At 41.2% G+C, this 25827-nt stretch overlaps 6 protein-coding genes across 6 annotated transcripts; 1 reads left to right on the top strand and 5 right to left on the bottom strand.

Annotated features, from left to right (window-relative positions):
* Window positions 1-939: 939 nt before the first annotated feature.
* LOC138350952 (dynein heavy chain-like) lies at window positions 940-5008 on the top strand. The gene is made up of 2 exons (XM_069302411.1): window positions 940-1151; window positions 4783-5008. Exons 1-2 carry the CDS (start codon window positions 940-942, stop codon window positions 5006-5008), a joined length of 438 nt encoding a protein of 145 aa, XP_069158512.1.
* A 2208-nt stretch (window positions 5009-7216) lies between these two features.
* LOC138350951 (uncharacterized) lies at window positions 7217-7576 on the bottom strand. The gene has a single exon (XM_069302410.1). The coding sequence runs from the start codon at window positions 7574-7576 to the stop codon at window positions 7217-7219; it is 360 nt and encodes a 119-aa protein (XP_069158511.1).
* A 9622-nt stretch (window positions 7577-17198) lies between these two features.
* On the bottom strand, window positions 17199-17546 carry LOC138350950 (uncharacterized). The gene has a single exon (XM_069302408.1). It carries the CDS (start codon window positions 17544-17546, stop codon window positions 17199-17201), a length of 348 nt encoding a protein of 115 aa, XP_069158509.1.
* Window positions 17547-17689: 143 nt separating this feature from the next.
* On the bottom strand, window positions 17690-18112 carry LOC138350949 (alpha-(1,3)-fucosyltransferase FucT-like). The gene has a single exon (XM_069302407.1). The coding sequence runs from the start codon at window positions 18110-18112 to the stop codon at window positions 17690-17692; it is 423 nt and encodes a 140-aa protein (XP_069158508.1).
* A 1988-nt stretch (window positions 18113-20100) lies between these two features.
* On the bottom strand, window positions 20101-20775 carry LOC138350948 (uncharacterized). Its single transcript, XM_069302406.1, has one exon. It carries the CDS (start codon window positions 20773-20775, stop codon window positions 20101-20103), a length of 675 nt encoding a protein of 224 aa, XP_069158507.1.
* Window positions 20776-23161: 2386 nt separating this feature from the next.
* Window positions 23162-23872, bottom strand: LOC138350947 (uncharacterized). Its single transcript, XM_069302405.1, has one exon. It carries the CDS (start codon window positions 23870-23872, stop codon window positions 23162-23164), a length of 711 nt encoding a protein of 236 aa, XP_069158506.1.
* Window positions 23873-25827: the final 1955 nt, after the last annotated feature.

The raw sequence follows: 25827 nt of genomic DNA, 5'->3' as shown, positions 1-25827 counted from the left end.
TGTCATACACCACCATCATTGTGTCATACACCACCATCATTGGGTCATACACCACCATCATTGTGTCATACACCACATTCATTGTGTCATACACCACATTCATTGTGTCATACACTGCCATCATTGTGTCATACACCAACGTCATTGTGTCATACACCAACATCATTGTGTCATACACCATCGTTGTGTCATACACCATTATCATTGTGTCATACACCACCATCATTGTGTCATACACCACCATCATTGGGTCATACACCACCATCATTGTGTCATACACTGCTATCATTGTGTTATATGTCACTATCATTGTGTCATACACCACCATCATTGCATCATACACCACCATCATTGTGTCTTACACCATCATTGTGTCATACACCACCATCATTGTGTCATAAAACTCCCATCATAGAGCCATACACCACCATCATTGTGTCATGCACTGCCATCATTGTGTCATACACCACTTTGATTGTGTCATACACCACCATCATTGTGTCATACACCACCATCATTGTGCCATACACAACCATCATTGTGTCATGCACTGCCATCATTTTGTCATACACTGCCATCATTTTGGCATACACTGCTATCATTGTGTCATACATCACCATCATTGTGTCATGCACCACCATCATTGTGTCATACACCACAAACAGTGTGTCATACACTACCATCATTGTGTCATACACCACCATCATTGTGTCATACACCACCATCATTGTGTCATATACCACCGTCATTGTGTCATACAACACCATCATTGATTTATACACATCCATCATTGTGTCAAACAACACCATCATTGTGTCATAAACAACAATCATTGTGTCATACACTGCCATCATTGTGTCATACACTGCCCTTATTGTGTCATACACCACCATCATTGTGTCACACACCACCATCATTGTGTAATACACCAAAAACATTATGTCATACACTACTATCATTGTGTCATATACCACCGTCATTGTGTCATACACCACTGTCATTGTGTCATACACAACCATCATTGTGTCATACACCACCATCATTGTGTCATACACCACCATCATTGTGTCATACGCCACTATCAATGTGTCATACACCACCATCATTGTGTCATACACCATTATCATGGAGTCATACACCTCCATCATTGTGTCATACACCACAAACATTGTGTCCTACACTTCCATCATTGTGCCATATACCACCGTCATTGTGTCATACACCACATTCATTGTGTCATACACCACCATCATTGTGTCATACACCACCATCATTGTGTCATACACTGCCATCATTGTGGTATATATCACCATCGTTGTGTCATACAGCACCATCGTTGTGTCATACACTACTATCATTGTGTCATACACTACTATCATTGTGTCATACACCACCGTCATTGTGTCATACACCACCATCATTGTGTCAAACACCACCATCATTGTCTCATACACCACCATCATTGTGTCATACACCACATTCATTGTGTCATACACCACCATCATTGTGTCATACACTATCATTGTGTCATACACCACCATCATTGTGCCATACACCACCTTCATTGTGTCATGCACTGCCATCATTGTGTCATTCATTGCCAACATTGTGGCATACACTACCATTATTGTGTCATACACCACATTCATTGTGTCATACACTACCATCATTGTGGCATACACCACCGTCATTGTGTCATACACCAACATCATTGTGTCATACACCACCATCATTGTGTCATACACCATTATCATTGTGTCATACACCATCATTATTGTGTCATACTCAACCATCATTGTGTCATACACCACCATCATTGTGTCATACAACACTGCCATTGTGTCATACACCACCATCATTGTGTCATACAACACCATCATTGTGTCATACACCACTATCATTGTGTCATACACCACCATCATTGTGTCATACACCAACATCATTGTGTCATACACCACATTCATTGTGTCATACACTGCCATCATTGTGTCATACACCACATTCATTGTGTCATACACTGCCATCATTGTGTCATACACCAACGTCATTGTGTCATTCACCAACATCATTGTGTCATACACCACCATCATTGTGTCATACTCCATTATCATTGTGTCATACACCACCATCATTGTGTCATACTCAACCATCAATGTGTCATACACCACCATCATTGTGTCATACAACACTGTCATTGTGTCATACACCACCATCATTGTGTCATACAACACCATCATTGTGTCATACACCACTATCATTGTGTCATACACCACCATCATTGTGTCATACACCACCATCGTTGTGTCATACACCACATTCATTGTGTCATACACCAACGTCATTGTGTCATACACCAACATCATTGTGTCATACACGATCATTGTGTCATACACCATTATCATTGTGTCATACACCACCATCATTGTGTCCCATACACCACCATCATTGGGTCATACACCACCATCATTGTGTCATACACTGCTATCATTGTGTTATATGTCACTATCATTGTGTCATACACCACCATCATTGTATCATACACCACCATCATTGTGTCTTACACCATCATTGTGTCATACACCACATTCATTGTGTCATAAAACCCCCATCATAGTGCCATACACCACCATCATTGTGTCATGCACTGTCATCATTGTGTCATACACCACTATGATTGTGTCATACACCACCATCATTGTGTCATACACCACCATCATTGTGCCATACACAACCATCATTGTGTCATGCACTGCCATCATTTTGTCATACACTGCCATCATTGTGGCATACACTGCTATCATTGTGTCATACATCACCATCATTGTGTCATGCACCACCATCATTGTGTCATACACCACAAACAGTGGGTCATACACTACCATCATTGTGTCATATACCACCGTCATTGTGTCATACAACACCATTATTGATTTATACACATCCATCATTGTGTCACACAACACCATCATTGTGTCATAAACAACCATCATTGTGTCATACACTGCCATCATTGTGTCATACACTGCCATTATTGTGTCATACACCACCACCATTGTGTCACACACCACCATCATTGTGTAATACACCAAAAACATTATGTCATACACTACCATCATTATGTCATATACCACCGTCATTGTGTCATACACCACCGTCATTGTGTCATACACAACCATCATTGTGTCATACACCACCATCATTGTGTCATACACCACCATCATTATGTCATACACTGCCAATATTGTGTCATACACCACCATCATTGTGTCTTACACAACCATCATTGTGTCATACACTGCCATCATTGTGCCATACACCACCATCATTGTGCCAAACACCACCATCATTGTGTTATACACATCCATCATTGTTTCACACAACACCATCATTGTGTCATACACCATCGTCATTGTGTCTTACATCACTATCATTGTGCCATACACCAAAATCATTGTGTCATACACTGCCATCATTGTGTAATACACCACTATCTTTGTGCCATACACAACATTGTGTCATACATCATCGTCATTGTTTCTTACATCACCATCATTGTGCCATACACTAAAATCATTGTGTCATACACTGCCATCATTGTGTCATACACCACCATCATTGTGCCATTCACTACCATCATTGTGTCATATACCATTTTCATTGTGTCATTCACTGCCATCATTGTGTCATACACCACTGTCATTGTGTCATACACCACTATCATTGTGCCATAGACCATGATCATTGTGTCAAGCACTTCAATTATTGTGTCATATTCCACTCTCATTGTGTCATACTCCACTCTCATTGTGTCATACTCTACTCTCATTGTGTCACACACCACCATCATTGTGCCATACACCACCATCATTGTGTCATACACCACCATCATTGTGTCATACACTGCCTTCATTGTGTCATACTCCACCCTCATTGTGTCACACACCACCATCATTGTGCCATACACCACCATCATTTTGTCATACACCACCATCATTGTGTCACACACTGCTATCATTGTGTCATACACCACTATCATTGTGTCATACACCACGATCGTTGTGTCAAAAACTGCCATCATTGTATCACACAACACCATCATTGTGACATACACCACCATCATTGTGTCATACACTGCCATAATTGTGTCACACCCACAATCATTGTGTCATACACCACCATCATTGTGCCATACACCACCATTATTGAAACATACACTACTATCACTTTGTCAAATACCACCTTCATTGTGTCATACACAACTATCATTGAGACGTACACTACTATCACTGTGTCATACACCACCATCATTTTGTCATACATAATTATCATTGTGTCATTCACCTCCATCATTGTGTCATACACCACAAACATTGTGTCGTACACTATCATCATTGTGCCATATACCACCGTCATTGTGTCATACAGCACCTTCATTGTGTCATACACCACCATCAATGTGTCATACACCACCATCATTGTGTCATACACAACGATCATTGTGTCATACACTGCCTTCATTGTGCCATACACCACCATCATTGTGCCATATACCACCATCATTGTATTATACACAACCATCATTGTGTCACACAACACCATCATTGTGTCATACACCACCATCATTGTGCCATACACAAAAATCATTGTGTCAAACACTGCAATCATTGTGTCAAACACCACTATCATAGTGTCATTCACTGCCATCATTGTGTCATACACCACCATCATTGTGTCATACACTGTCATCATAGTGGTATATATATTCATCATTGTGTCATACAGCACCATCGTTGTGTCATACACCACCATCATTGTGTCATACACTACCATCATTGTGTCATACACCACCATCATTTTGTCATACACCAACATCCTTGTGTCATACACCACCATCCTTGTGTCATACACCGTTATCATTGTGTCATACACCACCATCATTGTGTCATACAGCACCATCATTGTGCCATACACTGCCATCATTGTGCCATACACTGCCATCATTGTGTAATATATCACTGTCATTGTCATACACCACCATCGTTGTGTCATACACCACCATCATTGTGTCATACACCACCGTCATTGTGTCATACTCCACCGTCATTTTGTCATACACCACCATCATTGCGTCATACACCATCATCATTGTGTCATACACCACCATCATTGTGCCATACACTGCCATCATTGTGTTATATATCACTATCATTGTGTCATACACCACCATCGTTGTGTCATACACCACCATCATTGTGTCATACACCACCATCATTGTGTCATACACCACCGTCATTGTGTCATACACCACTATCATTGTGTCATACACCACCATCATTGTGTCATACACCACATGCATTGTGTCATACACTACCATAATTGAGTCATACACCACCGTCATTGTGTCATACACCAACATCATTGTGTCATACACCACCATCATTGTGTCATACATCATTATCATTGTGTCATACACCATCATTGTGTCATACACCACCATCATTGTGTCATACACTGCCATCATTGTGATATATATCACTATCATTGCGTCATACACCACCAACGTTGTGCCATATATCACCATCATTGTGTCATACACCACCATCATTGTGTCATACACCACCGTCATTGTGTCATACACCACCATCATTGCGTCATACACCACTATCATTGTGTCATACACCACCATCATTGTGTCATACACCATGATCATTTTGTCATAAAACCACCATCATAGTGCCATACACCACCATCATTGTGTCATGCACTGCCATCATTGTGTCATTCACTACTATGATTGTGTCATACACCCCATCATTGTGTCATACACCACCATCATTGTGCCATTCACAACCATCATTGTGGCATGCACTGCCAATATTGTGTCATACACTGCCATCATTGTGGCATACACTGATATCATTGTGTCATACATCACCATCATTGTGTCATGCACCACTATCTTTGAGTCATACACCACCATCATTGTGTCATACACTACCATCATTGTGTCATACTCCACTGTCATTGTGTCATACACCAACATTACTGTGTCATACACCACCATCATTGTGTCATACACCATTATCATTGTGTCATACACCACCATCATTGTGTCGTACACCACAAACATTGTGTCATACACTACCATCATTGTGCCATATACCACCGTCATTGTGTCATACATCACCATCATTGTGGCATACACCACCGTCATTGTGTCATACACCACTATCATTGTGTCCTACACTGCAATTATTGTGTCATACACCACCATCATTGTGTTATACACAACCATCGTTGTGTCATACACTGCCATCAGTGCCATACACCACCATCATTGTGCCATACACCACCATCATTGTGTTATACACATCCATCATTGTGTCGCACAACACCATCATTCTGTCATACTCTATCGTCATTGTTTCTTACATCACTATCATTGTGCCATACACCAAAATCATTGTGTCATACACTGCCATCATTGTGTCATACACCACCATCATTGTGTCATTCACTACCATCATTGAGTCATATACCACCTTCATTTTGTCATACACAACCATCATTGTGCCATACACCACCATCATTGTGTCATACACTGCCATTATTGTGTTATACACCACTGTCATTGTGTCATACACCATTATCATTGTGCCATACACCATCATCATTGTGTCAAGCACTGCAATCATTGAGTCATACTACACTCTCATTGTGTCATACTCCACCCTCATTGTGTCACACACCACCATCATTGTGCCATATACCACCATCATTTTGTCATACACTGCCTTCATTGTGTCATACTCCACCCTCATTGTGTCACACACCACCATCATTGTGCCATACACCACCATCATTGTGTCATACACCACAATCATTGTGTCTTACATCACCATCATTGTGCCATACACCAAAATCATTGTGTCATACACTGCCATCATTGTGTCATACACCACTATCATTGCGTCATACTCCAGTATCATTGTGTCATACTCCACCCTCATTGTGTCACACACCACCATCATTGTGCCATACACCACAATCATTTTGTCATACACCACCATCATTGTGTCATACACCACCATAATTGTGTCATACACCACGATCGTTGTGTCATAAACTGCCATCATTGTGTCATACACCACGATCGTTGTGTCAGAAACTGCCATCATTGTATCACACAACACCATCATTGTGCCATACACCACCATCATTGTGTCATACACTGCCATAATTGTGTCACACCCACAACCATTGCGTCATACACCACGATCGTTGTGTCATAAACTGCTATCATTGTGTCATACACCACGATCGTTGTGTCATAAACTGCCATCATTGTATCACACAACACCATCATTGTGTCATACACCACCATCATTGTGCCATATACCACGATCGTTGTGTCATAAACTGCCATCATTGTATCACACAACACCATCATTGTGTCATACACCACCATAATTGTGTCATACACCACGATCGTTGTGTCATAAACTGCCATCATTGTGTCATACACCACGATCGTTGTGTCAGAAACTGCCATCATTGTATCACACAACACCATCATTGTGCCATAAACCACCATCATTGTGTCATACACTGCCTAATTGTGTCACACCCACAACCATTGTGTCATTCACCACGATCGTTGTGTCATAAACTGCCATCATTGTATCATACACCACCATCATTGTGTCATACACCACCATCATTGTGCCATATACCACCGTCATTGTGTTATACACCACCTTCATTGTGTCATACACCACCATCATTGTGTCATACATCACTATCATTGTGTCATACACTGCCATTATTGTGACATACACCACGATCATTGTGTCATACACAACGATCATTGTGTCATACACTGCCTTCATTGTGCCATACACCACCATCATTGTGCCATATACCACCATCATTGTATTATACACATCCATCATTGTGTCACACAACACCATCATTGTGTCATACACCACCATCATTGTGCCATACACAAAAATCATTGTGTCATACACCACCATCATTGTGCCATACACAAAAATCATTGTGTCAAACACTGCAATCATTGTGTCATACACCACTATCATTGTGTTATACTCCACCCTCATTTTGTCACACACCACTATCATTGTGCCGTTCACCATGATCATTGTGTTATACACCACCATCATTGTGTCAAACACCACTATCATAGTGTCATTCACTACCATCATTGTGTCATGCACCACCATCATTGTGTCATACACTGCCATCATAGTGGTATATATTACCATCATTGTCTCATACAGCACCATCGTTGTGTCATACACTACCATCATTGTGTCATACACTACCATCTTTGTGGCATACACCACCGTCATTGTGTCATACACCACCATCATTGTGTCATACACCACCATCATTGTGTCATACACCACCAACATTGTGTCATACACCACCATCATTGTGTCATACACTATCATTGTGTCGTACACCACCATCATTGTGCCATACACCACCATCATTGTGTCATGCACTGCCATCATTGTGTCATACATTGCCATCGTTGTGGCATAACCCACCATCATTGTGTCATACACCACATTCATTGTGTCATACACTACCATCATTGTGTCATACACCACATTTATTGTGTCATACACTACCATCATTGTGTCATACACCACTGTCATTGTGTCATACACCAACATCATTGTGTCATACACCATTATCATTGTGTCATACACCACCATCATTCTGTCATACACCACCATCATTGTGCCATACACCACCATCATTGTGTCATTCACTGCCATCATTGTGTTATATATCACTATCATTGTGTCATACACCACCATCGTTGTGTCATACACCACCATCATTGTGTCATACACCACCATCATTGTGTCATACACCACCATCATTGTGTCATACACCACAAACATTGTGTCATACACTACCATCATTGTGCCATATACCACCGTCATTGTGTCATACATCACCATCATTGTGGCATAGACCACCATCATTGTGCCATACACCACTATCATTGTGTCCTACACTGCAATTATTGTGTCATACACCACCATCATTGTATTATACACAACCATCATTGTGTCATACACTGCCATCATTGTGCCATACCCCACCATCATTGTGCCATACACCACCATCATTGTGTTATACACATCCATCATTGTGTCGCACAACACCATCATTGTGTCATACTCTATCGTCATTGTTTCTTACATCACTATCATTGTGTCATACACCAAAATCATTGTGTCATACACTGCCATCATTGTGTCATACACCACCATCATTGTGCCATTCACTACCATCATTGTGTCATATACCACCTTCATTGTGTCATACACAACCATCATTGTGCCATACACCACCATCATTGTGTCATACACTGCCATCATTGTGTTATACACAACTGTCATTGTGTCATACACCATTATCATTGTGCCATACACCATCATCATTGTGTCAAGCACTGCAATCATTGTGTCATACTCCACTCTCATTGTGTCATACTCCACCCTCATTGTGTCACACACCACCATCATTGTGCCAAACACCACCATCATTTTATCATACACTGCCTTCATTGTGTCATACTCCACCCTCATTGTGTCACACACCACCATCATTGTGCCATACACCACCATCATTGAGTCATACACCACTATCATTGTGTCTTACATCACCATCATTGTGCCATACACCAAAATCATTGTGTCATACACTGCCATCATTGTGTCATACACCACTAACATTGCGTCATACTCCACTATCATTGTGTCATACTCCACCCTCATTGTGTCACACACCACCATCATTGTGCCATACACCACAATCATTGTGTCATACACCACCATCATTGTGTCATACACTGCTATCATTGTGTCATACACCACCATAATTGTGTCATACACCACGATCGTTGTGTCATAAACTGCCATCATTGTGTCATACACCACGATCGTTGTGTCATAAACTGCCATCATTGTATCACACAACACCATCATTGTGCCATACACCACCATCATTGTGTCATACACTGCCATAATTGTGTCACACCCACAATCATTGTGTCATACACCACCATCGTTGTGTCATACACCACCATCATTGTGTCATACACCACCTTCATTGTGTCATACACCACCGTCATTGTGTCATACACCACCATCATTGTGTCATACACCACCAGCATTGTGTCATACACCACTATCATTGTGTCATACACCACCATCATTGTCATACACCACCATCATTGTGTCATACACCACATTCATTGTGTCATACACTACCATCACTGAGTCATACTCCACCGTCATTGTGTCATACACCAACATCATTGTGTCATACACCACCATCATTGTGTCATACACCATTATCATTGTGTCATACACCACCATCATTGTGTCATACACCACCATCATTGTGTCATACACTGCCATCATTGTGTCATACACCACCATCGTTGTGTCATACACCACCATCATTGTGCCATATACCACCGTCATTGTGTTATACACCACCTTCATTGTGTCATACACCACCATCATTGTGTCATACACCACTATCATTGTGTCATACACTGCCATTATTGTGACATACACCACGATCATTGTGTCAAACACAGCGATCATTGTGTCATACCCAGCATTCATTGTGCGATACACAACAATCATTGTGCCATATACCACCATCATTGTATTATACACATCCATCATTGTGTCACACAACACCATCATTGTGTCATTCACCACCATCAATCTGCCATACACAAAAATCAGTGTGTCAAACACTGCAATCATTGTGTCATACACCACTATCATTGTGTTATACTCCACCCTCATTGTGTCACACACCACTATCATTGTGCCGTTCACCACGATCATTGTGTTATATACCACCATCATTGTGTCAAACACCACAATCATAGTGTCATTCACTACCATCATTGTGTCATACACTGCCATCATAGTGGTATATATCACCATCATTGTGTCATACAGCACCATCGTTGTGTCATACACTACCATTATTGTGTCATACACTACCATCTTTGTGTCAAACACCACCGTCATTGTGTCATTCACCACCATCATTGTGTCATACACCACCATTATTGTGTCATACACCACCATCATTGTGTAATACACCAATATCATTGTTTCATACACTATCATTGTGTCATACACTACCATCATTGTGCCATACACCACCATCATTGTGTCATGCACTGCCATCATTGTGTCATACATTGCCATCATTGTGGCATAACCCACCATCATTGTGTCATACACCACATTCATTGTGTCATACACTACCATCATTGTGTCATACACCACATTTATTGTGTCATACACTACCATCATTGTGTCATACAGCACTGTCATTGTGTCATACACCAACATCATTGTGTCTTACACCACCATCATTGTGTCATACACCATTATCATTGTGTCATACACCACCATAATTCTGTCATACACCACCATCATTGTGCCATACACCACCATCATTGTGTCATACACTGCCATCATTGTGTTATATATCACTATCATTGTGTTATATATCACTATCATTGTGTCATACACCACCATCGTTGTGTCATACACCACCATCATTGTGTCATACACCACCATCATTGTGTCATACACCACCATCATTGTGTCATACACCACATTCATTGTGTCATACACTACCATCATTGAGTCATACCCCACCGTCATTGTGTCATACACCAACATCATTGTGTCATACACCACCATCATTGTGTCATACACCATTATCATTGTGTCATACACTACCATCATTGTGTCATACACCACCATCATTGTGTCATACACTGCCATCATTGTGTTATATATCACTACCATTGTGTCATACACCACCATCGTTGTGTCATACACCACCATCATTGTGGCATACACCACCATCATTGTGGCATACACCAAAGTCATTGTGTCATACACCACCATCAATGCGTCATACACCACTATCATTGTGTCATATACCACCATCATTGTGTCATACATTACCATCATTGTGTCATAAAAATACCATCATAGTGCCACACACCACCATCATTGTGTCATGCACTGCCATTGTGTCATACACCACTATGATTGTGTCATACACCACCATCATTGTGTCATACACCACCATCATTGTTTCATACACAACCATCATTGTGTCATGCACTGCCATCATTGTGTCATACACTGCCATCATTGTGGCATACATTGCTATCATTGTTTCATACATCACCATCATTGTGTCATGCACCACTATCATTGTGTCATACACTACCATCATTGTGTCATACTCCACTGTCATTGTGTCATATATCACAATCATTGTGGCATACACCACCATCATTGTGTCATACACCACCATCATTGTGTCGTACACTGCCCTCATTGTGTCATACACCACCATCATTGTGTCATACACAACCATCATTGTGTCATACACTGCCATCATTGTGCCATACACCACCATCATTGTGCCATACACCACCATCATTGTGTTATACACATCCATCATTGTGCCATACACCACCATCATTGTGTCATACACAACCATCATTGTGCCATCCACTACCATCATTGTGTCATACACTGCCGTCATTGTGTCATACACCACCGTCATTGTGACATACACCACTAGCATTGTGCCATACACCATCATCATTGTGTCAAACACTGCAATCATTGTGTCATACACCACTATCATTGTGTCATACTCCACCCTCATTGTGTCTCACATCACCATCATTGTACCGTACACCACTATCATTGTGTCATACACCACCATCATTGTCTCATACACTGCTATAATTGTGTCATGCACCACCATCATTGTGTCATACACCACTTTCGTTGTCTCATAAATTGCCATCATTGTATCATACAACACCATCATTGTGCCATACACCATAATAATTATGTCATACACTGCCATGATTGTGTCATACACCACTATCGTTGTCTCATAAATTGCCATCATTGTGTCATACACCACCATCATTGTGCCATACACCACAATCATTGAGACATACACTACTATCGATGTGTCATACACCACCATCATTATGTCATACACCACCATCATTGAGACATACACTACTATCACTGTGTCATACACCACCATCATTGTACATACACCACTATCAATGTGTCATTCACTAACATCATTGTGTCATACATCACCATCGTTGTGTCATACACCACTTTAATTATGTCATACCCTGCCATCATTGTGTCATACACATCCATCATTGTGTCATACACTGCCATCATTGTGTCATACACAACCATCATTGTGTCATACACTGACATCATTGTGTCATACACTGCCATTTTTGTGCCAAACACCACCATCATTGTGTCACACACCACCATCTTTGTGTCATACACCACAAACATTGTGTCATACACTACCATCATTGTGTCATACACCACCATCATTGTGTCATACACCACCATCATTGTGTCATACACTGTCATTATTGTGTCATACACCACTATCATTGTGTCATACACAACCATCATTGTGTCATACACTGCCATCATTGTGCCATACACAACCATCATTGTGTCATACACTGCCATCATTGTGCCATACACCACCATCATTGTTCCATACACCACCATCATTGTGTTATACACATCCATCATTGTGTCACACAACACCATCATTGTGTCATACACCATCGTCAATATGTCTTACATCACCATCATTGTGTCATACATCAAAATCTTTGTGCCATACACCACCATCATTGAGTTATTTACCACCTTCATAGTGCTATGCACTGCCATCATTGTGTCATACTCCACCATCATTGTGCCATTCACTACCATCATTTTGTCATATACCACCATCATTGTGCCATACACAACCATCATTGTGCCAGACACCACGATCATTCTGTCATACACCACTATCATTGTGCCATACACCATCATCATTGTGTCAAACACTGCAATCATTTTTTCATACACCACTATGATTTTGTCATACTCCATCCTCATTGTGTCACACACCATCATCATTGTGTCATACACTGCTATCATTGTGTCATACACCACCATTGTTGTGTCATAAACTGCAATCAATGTATCATACAAAAATATCATTGTGCCATACACCACCATCATTGTGTCATACACTGCCATAATTGTGTCATACCCACTATCATTTTGTCATACACCACCATCATTGTGCCATAAACCACCATCATTGAGACATCCACTACAATCACTGTGTCATACACCTCCATCTTTGTGTCATACACCACTATCATTGTGTCATACACTGCCATCATTGTGTCATACACTGCCCTCATTGTGTCATACACTGCCATCATTCTGTCATACACAACCAACATTGTGTCATACACTGTCATCATTGTGTCATATACCACCATCATTGTGCCATTCACTGCCATCATTGTTTCATACACAATAATCATTGTGAAATACACCACCATCATTGTGTCATACCCCACCATCATTGTGTCATACACCACCATCATTGTGTCATACCCCACCATCATTGTGTCATACACCACCATAATTGTGTCATACACCACAATCATTGTGTCAAACAATGCCATTATTGTGTCATTCCCCACCATCATTGTGTCATACACCATCATCATTGTGTCATACACTGCCATCATTGTGTAATACACCACCATCATTGTGACATACACCACCATCATTGTGCCATACACTGCAATCATCGTGTCATACAACACCATCATAGTGCTATGCACTGCCATCATTGTGTCATATACCACCATCTTTGTGCCATTCACCACCATCATTGTGTCAAACACTGCAATCATTGTGTCATGCACCACCATCATTGTGCCATTCACCACCATCATTGTGTCATACACAACCGTCATTTTGTCATACACAACAATCATTGTGCCATACACCACCATCATTGTGTCAAACACTGCCATCATTTTGTCATACTCCACCATCATTGTGTCATGCACCACCATCGTTGTGTCATACACCACTATCATTGTGTCAAACACGGCAATCATTGTGTCATGCACCACTATTATTGTGTCATACTCCACCCTCATTGTGTCACACACCACAATCATTGTGCCATACACCACCATCATTGTGTCAAACACTGCAATCATTGTGTCATGCACCACTATTATTGTGTCATACTCCACCCTCATTGTGTCACACACCACAATCATTGTGCCATACACCACCAACATTGTGTCAAACACTGCAATCATTGTGTCATAGAACACTATCATTGTAACATACTCCACCCTCATTGTGTCACACACCACCGTCATTGTGCCGTACACTACCATCACTGTGTTATAAACCACTATCATTGTGTCATACACCAAAATCATAGTGTCAGACACTACCATCATTGTGTCATACATCACCATCATTTTGTCATACACTGCCATCATTGTGTTATATATCACCATCATTGTGTCATACACAACTATCGTTGTGTCATACACCACCATCATTGTGTCATACACCACCATCATTGTGTCATACACCACCACCATTGTGTCATACACCACCATCATTGTGTCATACACCACCATCATTGTGCCATACACCACCATCATTGTGTCATACACTGCCGTCGTTGTGTCATACACGAACATCAATGTATCATATGCTGCCATCATTGTTTTACACATCAACATCACTGTGTCATACACTACCGTCATTGTGTCATACACAAACGTCATTGTGTCATACACCACCATCATTGTGCCATACACCATTATCATTGTGTCATACATTACCATCATTGTGTCATACACCACAAACTTTGTGTTATACACTACAATCTTTGTGTCATATACCACCGTCATTGTGTCATACACCATCATCATTGTATCATACACCAAAATCATTGTGTCATGCAATGCCATTATTGTGTCATACACCACCATCATTGTGTCATACACTACCATCATTGTGTCTTACATCACCATCATAGTGCCATACACCAAAATCATTGTGTCATACACTGCTATCATTGTGTCATACACCACCATCTTTGTGCCATACACCGCTATCATTGTGTCATACACCACCATCTTTGTATCATGGACCACCATCATTATGTCATTCACTACCATCATTGTGTCATACACTACCGTCATTGTGTCATACACAAGCGTCATTGTGTCATACACCACCATCATTGTGCCATACACCATTATCATTGTGTCATACATTACCATCATTGTGTCATACACCACAAACTTTGTGTTATACACTACAATCATTGTCATATACCACCGTCATAATGTCATACACCATCATCATTGTATCATACACCAAAATCATTGTGTCATGCAATGCCATTATTGTGTCATACACCACCATCATTGTGTCATACACTACCATCATTGTGTCTTACATCACCATCATTGTGCCATACACAAAAATCATTGTGTCATACACTGCTATCATTGTGTCATACACCACCATCTTTGTGCCATACACCGCTATTATTGTGTCATACACCACCATCATTGTGCCATTCACCACCACCATTGTGTCATTCACCACCATCATTTTGTCATACAAAACAATCATTGTGCCATACACCACCATCATTGTGTCATACCCTGCCATCCTTGTGTCATACACCAATGTCATGGTGTCATACACCATCATTGTGTCATACACCACTGTCATTGTGTCATACACCACTATCATTGTGTCATACTCTACCCTCATTGTGTCACACACCACCATCATTGTGCCATACACCACCAACATTGTGTCACACACCACCATCATTGTGTCATACACCACCATCATTGTGTTGTACACTGCCATAATAGTGTCATACCCACCATCATTGTGCCATACACCACCATCATTGAGACATACACTACTATCACTATATCATACACCACCATCATTGTGTCATACACAACTATCAATGTGTCATACACCACCAGCATTGTGTCATACACCACTATCTTTGTGTCATACACCACTATTATTGTGTCATACACTGCCATCATTGTTTCATACACTTCCAACATTGTGTCATACACTGCCATCATTGTGTCATACACAACCAGCATTGTTTCATACACTGCCATCATTGTGTCATACACTGCCATTATTGTGCCATACCCCACCATCACTGTGTCATACACCGCCATCATTGTGCCATTCACTGCCATCATTGTCATACACTGCCATCATTGTGCTATACACCACCATCATTGTGCCATAGCCCACCATCATTATGTAATAAACTACCATCATTGTGTCATACACCACAATCATTGTATCATACATTGCCATCATTGTATCATACACCATCATTGTGTCATACACTGCTATCATTGTGTCATATACCATGGTCATTGTGTCATACACCACTATCATTGTGCTATACACCATCATCATTGTGTCAAACACCGCAATCATTGTTTCATACACCACTATGACTTTGTCATACTCCATCCTCATTGTGTCACACACCATCATCATTGTGCCGTACACCACCATCACTGTGTCACACACCACCATCATTGTGTCATACACTGCTATCATTGTGTCATACACCACCATCGTTGTGTCATAAACTTCAATCATTTTATCATACAAAAATATAATTGTGCCATACACCACCATCATTGTGTCATACACTGCCATAATTGTGTCATACCCACTATCATTTTGTCATACACCACCATCATTGTGCCATACACCACCATCATTGAGACATCCACTACAATCACTGTGTCATACACCACCATCATTGTGTCATACACCACTATCAACGTGTCATACTTCACTATCATTGTGTCATTCATCACCAATGATGTGTCATACACCCCTATCATTGTGTCATACACTGCCATCATTGTGTCATACACTGCCCTCATTGTGTCATACACTGCCATCATTTTGTCATACATAACCATCATTGTGTCATATACTGCCATCATTGTGTCATACACTGACATTATTGTGCCATACACCACCATCATTGTGGCATACACCACCATCATTGTGCCATTCACTGCCATCATTGTTTCATACACGATAATCATTGTGAAATACATCACCATCATTGTGCCATACCCCACCATCATTGTGTCATACACCACCATCATTGTGTCATACACCACCATCATTGTGTCAACCAATGCCATTATTGTGTCATTCACGACCATCATTGTGTCATACCCCATCATCATTGTGTCATACACTGCCATCATTGTGTAATACACCATAATCATTGTGACATACACCACCATCATTGTGCCATACACTGCAATCATCGTGTCATACAACACCATCATAGTGCTATGCACTGCCATCATTGTGTCATACACCATTATCTTTGTGCGATACACCACGTTCATTGTGTCATTCACCACCGTCATAGTGTTATGCACTGCCATCAATGTGTCATACACCACCATCATTGTGCCATTCACCACCATCATTGTGTCATACACAACCGTCATTTTGTCATACACCACAATCATTGTGCCATACACCACCATCATTGTGTCAAACACTGCCATCATTTTGTCATACTCCACCATCATTGTGTCATGCACCACCATCATTGTGTCATACACTGCAATCATTGTGTCATACACCACTATTATTGTGTCATACTCCACCCTCATTGTGTCACACACCACAATCATTGTGCCATACACCAACATCATTGTGTCAAACACTGCAATCATTGTGTCATACAACACTATCATTGTAACACACTCCACCCTCATTGTGTCACACACCACCATCATTGTGCCGTACACCACCATCATTGTGTTATAAACCACCATCATTGTGTCATACACCAAAATCATAGTGTCAGACACTGTTATCATTGTGTCATACATCACCATCATTTTGTCATACACTGCCATCATTGTGTTATAGATCACTATCATTGTGTCATACACAACTATCGTTGTGTCATACACCACCATCATTGTGTCATACACCACCATCATTGTGTCATACACCACCATCATTGTGTCAAACACTGCAATCATTGTGTCATACGCTGCTATCAATGTGGCATACACTGCCATCGTTGTGTCATACACCAACATCAAAGTATCATATGCTGAAAACATTGTTTTGCACATCAACATCGCTGTGTCATACACCACCATCATTGTATCACGCACCACCATCATGGTGTCATACACTACCATCATTGTGTCATACACTACCGTCATTGTGTCATACACCATTATCATTGTGTCATACATTACCATCATTGTGTCATACACCACAAACATTGTGTCATACACTACAATCATTGTGTCATATACCACCATCATTGTGCCATACACCACCATCATTGAGACATACACTACTATCACTATGTCATACACTACCATCATTGTGTCATACACAACTATCAATGTGTCATACACCACCATCATTGTATCATACACCACTATCATTGTGTCATACAACACTATTATTGTGTCATACACTGCCATCATTGTTTCATACACTTCCATCATTGTGTCATACACTGCCATCATTGTGTCATACACAACCAGCATTGTGTCATACACTGCCATCATTGTGTCATACAAAACCAGCATTGTGTCATACACTGCCATCATTGTGTCATACACTGCCATTATTGTGTCATACCCCACAATCACTGTGTCATACACCGCCATCATTGTGCCATTCACTGCCATCATTGTCATACACTGCTATTTTGTGCTATACACTACCATCATTGTGCCATAGCCCACCATCATTATGTCATAAACCACCATCATTGTGTCATACACCACAATCATTGTATCATACATTGCTATCATTGTATCATACACCATCATCATTGCGTCAAACACTGCAATCATTGTTTCATACACCACTATGACTTTGACATACTCCATCCTCATTGTGTCACACACCATCATCATTGTACCGTACACCACCATCATTGTGTCACACACCACCATCATTGTGTCATACACCACCATCGTTGTGTCATAAACTGCAATCATTGTATCATACAAAAATATCCTTGTGCCATACACCACCATCATTGTGTCATACACTGCCATAATTGTGTCATACCCACCATCATTTTGTCATACACCACCATCATTGTGCCATACACCACCATCAATGAGACATCCACTACAATCACTTTGTCATACGCCACCATTATTGTGTCATACACCACCATCATTGTGCCATTCACTGCCATCATTGTTTCATACACGATAACCATTGTGAAATACATCACCATCATTGTGCCATACCCCACCATCATTGTGTCATACACCACCATTATTGTGTCATACACCACCATCATTGTGTCAAACAATGCCATATTGGTGTCATTCACCACCATCATTGTGTCATACACCATCATCATTGTGTCATACACTGCCATCATTGTGTAATACACCACCATCATTGTGACATACACCATCATCATTGTGCCATACACTGCAATCATCGTGTCATACAGCACCATCATAGTGCTATGCACTGCCATCATTGTGTCATACACCACCATCATTGTGCCATTCACCACCATCATTGTGTCATACACAACCGTCATTTTGTCATACACAGCAATCATTGTGCCATACACCACCATCATTGTGTCAAACACTGCCATCATTTTGTCATACTCCACCATCATTGTGTCATGCACCACCATCATTGTGTCATACACCACTATCATTGTGTCAAGCACTGCAATCATTGTGTCATACACCACTATTATTGTGTCATACTCCACCCTCATTGTGTCACACACCACAATCATTGTGCCATACACCACTATCATTGTGTCAAACACTGCAATCATTGTGTCATACAACACTATCATTGTAACATACTCCACCCTCATTGTGTCACACACCACCATCATTGTGCCATACACCACCATCATTTTGTTATAAACCACCATCATTGTGTCATACACCAAAATCATAGTGTCAGACACTGCCATCATTGTGCCATACATCACCATCATTGTGTCATACACTGCCATCATTGTGTTATATATTACCATCATTGTTTCATACACAACTATCGTTGTGTCATACACCACCATCATTGTGTCATACACCACCATCATTGTGTCATACACCACCATCATTGTGTCATACACCACCATCATTGTGTCATACACCACCATCATTGTGTCATACACCACCATCATTGTGCCATACACCACCATCATTGTGTCATACACTTCCATCATTGTGTCATACACCAACATCAATGTATCATATGCTGCCATCATTGTTTTACACATCACCATCGCTGTGGCATACACCACTATCATTGTATCACGCACCACCATCATTGTGTCATACACTACCATCATTGTGTCATACACTACCGTTATTGTGTCATACACAAACATCATTGTGTCATACACCATTATCATTGTGTCATACATTACCATCATTGTGTCATACATTACCATCATTGTGTCATACACCACAAATATTGTGTCATACACTACAGTCATTGTGTCATATACCACTGTCAATTGTGTCATACACCATCATCATTGTATCATACACCACCATCATTGTATCATGCAATGCCATTATTGTGTCATACACCACCATCATTGTGTCATACACTACCATCATTGTGTCTTACATCACCATCATTGTGCCTGTTACGGACCCGAGCCCAGCGTCCGAGCACGAAGCTGTGACGACCACGCCATCTGTGGGTCAGCTCCCGAAACCCCCTCCAAATGGACAGCGCCATCTAGTGAGGACAGGATATACCGGCCACAGGGGCTGGTTTCCCGTCCTAATCAGCTCGTAACATAGCCGCTGCTGACCTCTGGTGAGGTGACACTTAGGCAGCAACGCCATCTATGTAGTGGATAGGTGGGCGTTTGTGTCTAAGCCTGTAAGTGAGGTGCCCTAGAGTGTAATTAGTACTGATGGCGTGTTTGATCACAGAGTCGACCTGGGACTGCTGGATTGGACGATGGGCAGTCTACCCAAGGCAGCCGTAGGACCTCCATGTGTTTGCTGCAGAAGCTGTGAGTCACCCCCCGGATGAACACTGTTGTGTTAGCCTGCCTGTGACGTGGCAGTTGAGGAATTGTCGTACCCTGGGCTGACTGGTGGAGAAGACTAGCCACTGGTTTGTTGTGGTGAGGAGAGTGATCTGTGGAATCACACGAGGCTCCTGCCTAGGGCTCGCAACCCTAGTATCGGTCGTGGAGTGGCCTAACCAGCGGAGCTGATTGAAACCTGCCAGCTACAGGTTGGATTTGTGGTTGACGGCCTCCACGACGGTGCACCCAGTGGGACTGTGATTTGGCTGGCCTGTGGCCGGGGTAGACTCGTCTAGAGAATCTACGGATTCATCGTGAGGCCACAAGAAGAGGACCAAGGGCTAAGCATCATTGAGCACCGTGGAACACTCCGCGTCTTCAGAGGAAGACCATATTGTATATTATAGTGTTTATACCCCCCCACCGTGTGATAATTTATATATTTATTTATTGGTGATGGTAATTATATATTTAAGTTTAGTGCCTTTGTCTCCCTTCCCCTTTAATTTACTTGCGTTACTGAACGCACCCCTTGAAAGCCACTACTAGCTTGGGGCCGGATACCTAAACTCTACTAACATCAGAGAAAGAACCCAGTCGCGACCCAAAAGGGCCGTAACAGTGTCATACACCAAAATCATTCTGTCATACACTGCTATCATTGTGTCATACACCACCATCTTTGTGCCATACACCACCATCATTGTATCATACACCACCATCATTGTGCCATTCACCACCACCATTGTGTCATACACCATCATCATTTTGTCATACACAACAATCATTGTGCCATACACCACCATCATTGTGTCATACACTGCAATCATTGTGTCATACACCACTGTCATTGTGTCATACACCACCATCATTGTGCCATACACCACCATCATTGTGTCATACACCACTGTCATTGTGCCATACACCACTATCATTGTGTCATACTCTTCCCTCATTGTGTCACACACAACCATCATTGTGCCATACACCACCATCATTGTGTCACGCACCACCATCATTGTGTCATACAATGCTACTACTGTGTCATACACCACCATCATTGTGTTATACACTGCCATAATAGTGTCATACCCACCATCATTGTGTCATACTCCACAATCATTGTGCCATACACCACCATCATTGAGACATACACTACTATTACTATGTCATACACCACCATCATTGTGTCATACACCACTATTATTGTGTCATACACCACCATAATTGTGTCATACACCACTATCGTTGTGTCATACACCACTATTATTGTGTCATAAACTGCCATCATTGTTTCATACACTTCCATCATTGTGTCATACACTGCCATCATTGTGTCATACACAACCAGCATTGTGTCATACACTGCCATCATTGTGTCATACACTGCCATTATTGTGCCATACCCCACCATCACTGTGTCATACACCGCCATTATTGTGCCATTCACTGCCATCATTGTGTCATACACTGCCATCATTGTGCTACACACCACCATCATTGTGCCATAGCCCACCATCATTGTGTCATAAACCACCATCATTGTGTCATACACCACAATCATTGTATCATACATTGCCATCATTGTATCATACACCATCATTGTGTCATACACTGCTATCATTGTGTCATACACCTCCATCATTGTGTCATACACAACTATCATTGTGTCATACACCACTATCATTGTGTCATACACTGTCATCATTGTGCCATACACAAATATCAGTGTATCATACACCATCATTATGTGATACACTGCCATCATTGTGTCTTACACCACCAAAGTTGTATCATACACCATCAATGTTTCATACACCACCATCATTGTGTCATACACAACCATCAATGTGCCTTACACCAACATCATTGTGTCATACATCAACATCATTGTGCCATACACCACCATTATTATGACATACATCACCCTCATTGTGCCATACACCTCCATCATTGTTTCATACACCACCATCATTGTGTCATACACTGCCATCATTGAGGCATACACTGCTATCATTGTGTCATACACCACCATCATTGTGTCATACACTACTATGATTGTGTCATAAACCATTATCATTGTGTCATACACCACTATCATTGTGTTATACACCACCATCATTGTTTCATACACCACTATCATTGTGATATACACAACCATCATTGTGTCATACACTGCTATCAATGTATCATACACTACCATCATTGTGTCATACACCAACATCATTGTCTCGATCACCACCATCATTATGTCATACACCACTGTAATTGTGTCATACACTACAATCATTGTGCCATACACAACTATCATTGTGTCATACACCTTCATCATTGTGTCATACACTCTAATCATTGTGTCATACACCACCATCATTGTGTCATACACCACCGTCATTGTGTCATACACCACCATCGTTGTGTCATACATCATCATTGTTTCATACACCACTATCAATGTGTCATACACCACTGTCATTGTGTCATACACCATCATCATTGTGTCATACACCACCGTCATTGTGTCATACACTACCATCATTGTGTCATACACCACCATCATTGTGTCATACACCACCATCATAGTGTCATGCACTGCCATCATTGTGTCATACACCACCATTATTGTGTCATACACCACCATCATTGTGTCATACACCAACATCATTGTGTCGAACCCCACCATCATTGTGTCATACACCACTGTAATTTTGTCATACACTACAATCATTGTGCCATACACAACCATCATTGTGTCATACACCATCATTATTGTGTCATACACTGTAATCATTGTGTCATACACCACCATCATTGTGTCATATACTGTCATCATTCTGTCACACATTACTATCATTGTGTCATACTCCAACATCATTGTGTCATACACCACCATCATTGTGTCATACACCACCATCATTGTGTCATACACCACCGTCATTGTGTCATACACCACCATCATTGTGTCATACATCATCATTGTGTCCTACACCATCATTTTGTCCTACACCACTATCAATGTGTCATACACCACCGTCAATGTGTCATACACCACCATCATTGTGTCATACACCACCATCATTGTGTCATACACTACCATCATTGTGTCATACACCACCATCATTGTGTCATACACCACCATCATAGTGTCATACACTGCCATCATTGTGTCATACACCACCTGCATTGTGTCATACACCACCTGCATTGTGTCATACACTGCCATCATTGTGTTTAACATCACTATCATTGTGTCATACACAACCATCATTGTGTCATACACCATCATTGTGTCATACACCACAATGATTGAGTCATGCACCAATGTCATTGTGTCATATATCACCATCATTGTGTCATACACCACTATTATTGTGTCATGCACCACAATCATTGTGTCATTCACCAGAATCATTGTGTCATACACTGCCATCATCGTTGCATACACTGCCATCATTGTGTCATACACCACCATCATTGTATCATATGCTGCCATCATTGTGTCATACACCAACATCATTGTGTCATACACCACTATCATTGTGTCATACACCACAAACATTGCGTCATACACCACCATCATTGTGTCATACACCACTATCATTGTGTCATACACCACTATCATTGTGTCATATACCACTGTCATTGTGTCATACACCACCATCCTTGTTTCATACACACCATTATTGTGTCATACACCACCATCATTGTGCTATACACCACCAT

Source organism: Procambarus clarkii, chromosome 48 (assembly GCF_040958095.1).
Source record: "Procambarus clarkii isolate CNS0578487 chromosome 48, FALCON_Pclarkii_2.0, whole genome shotgun sequence".
Classification (NCBI taxonomy): domain Eukaryota; kingdom Metazoa; phylum Arthropoda; class Malacostraca; order Decapoda; family Cambaridae; genus Procambarus; species Procambarus clarkii.
This window is presented reverse-complemented; position numbering and strand designations above follow the sequence as displayed.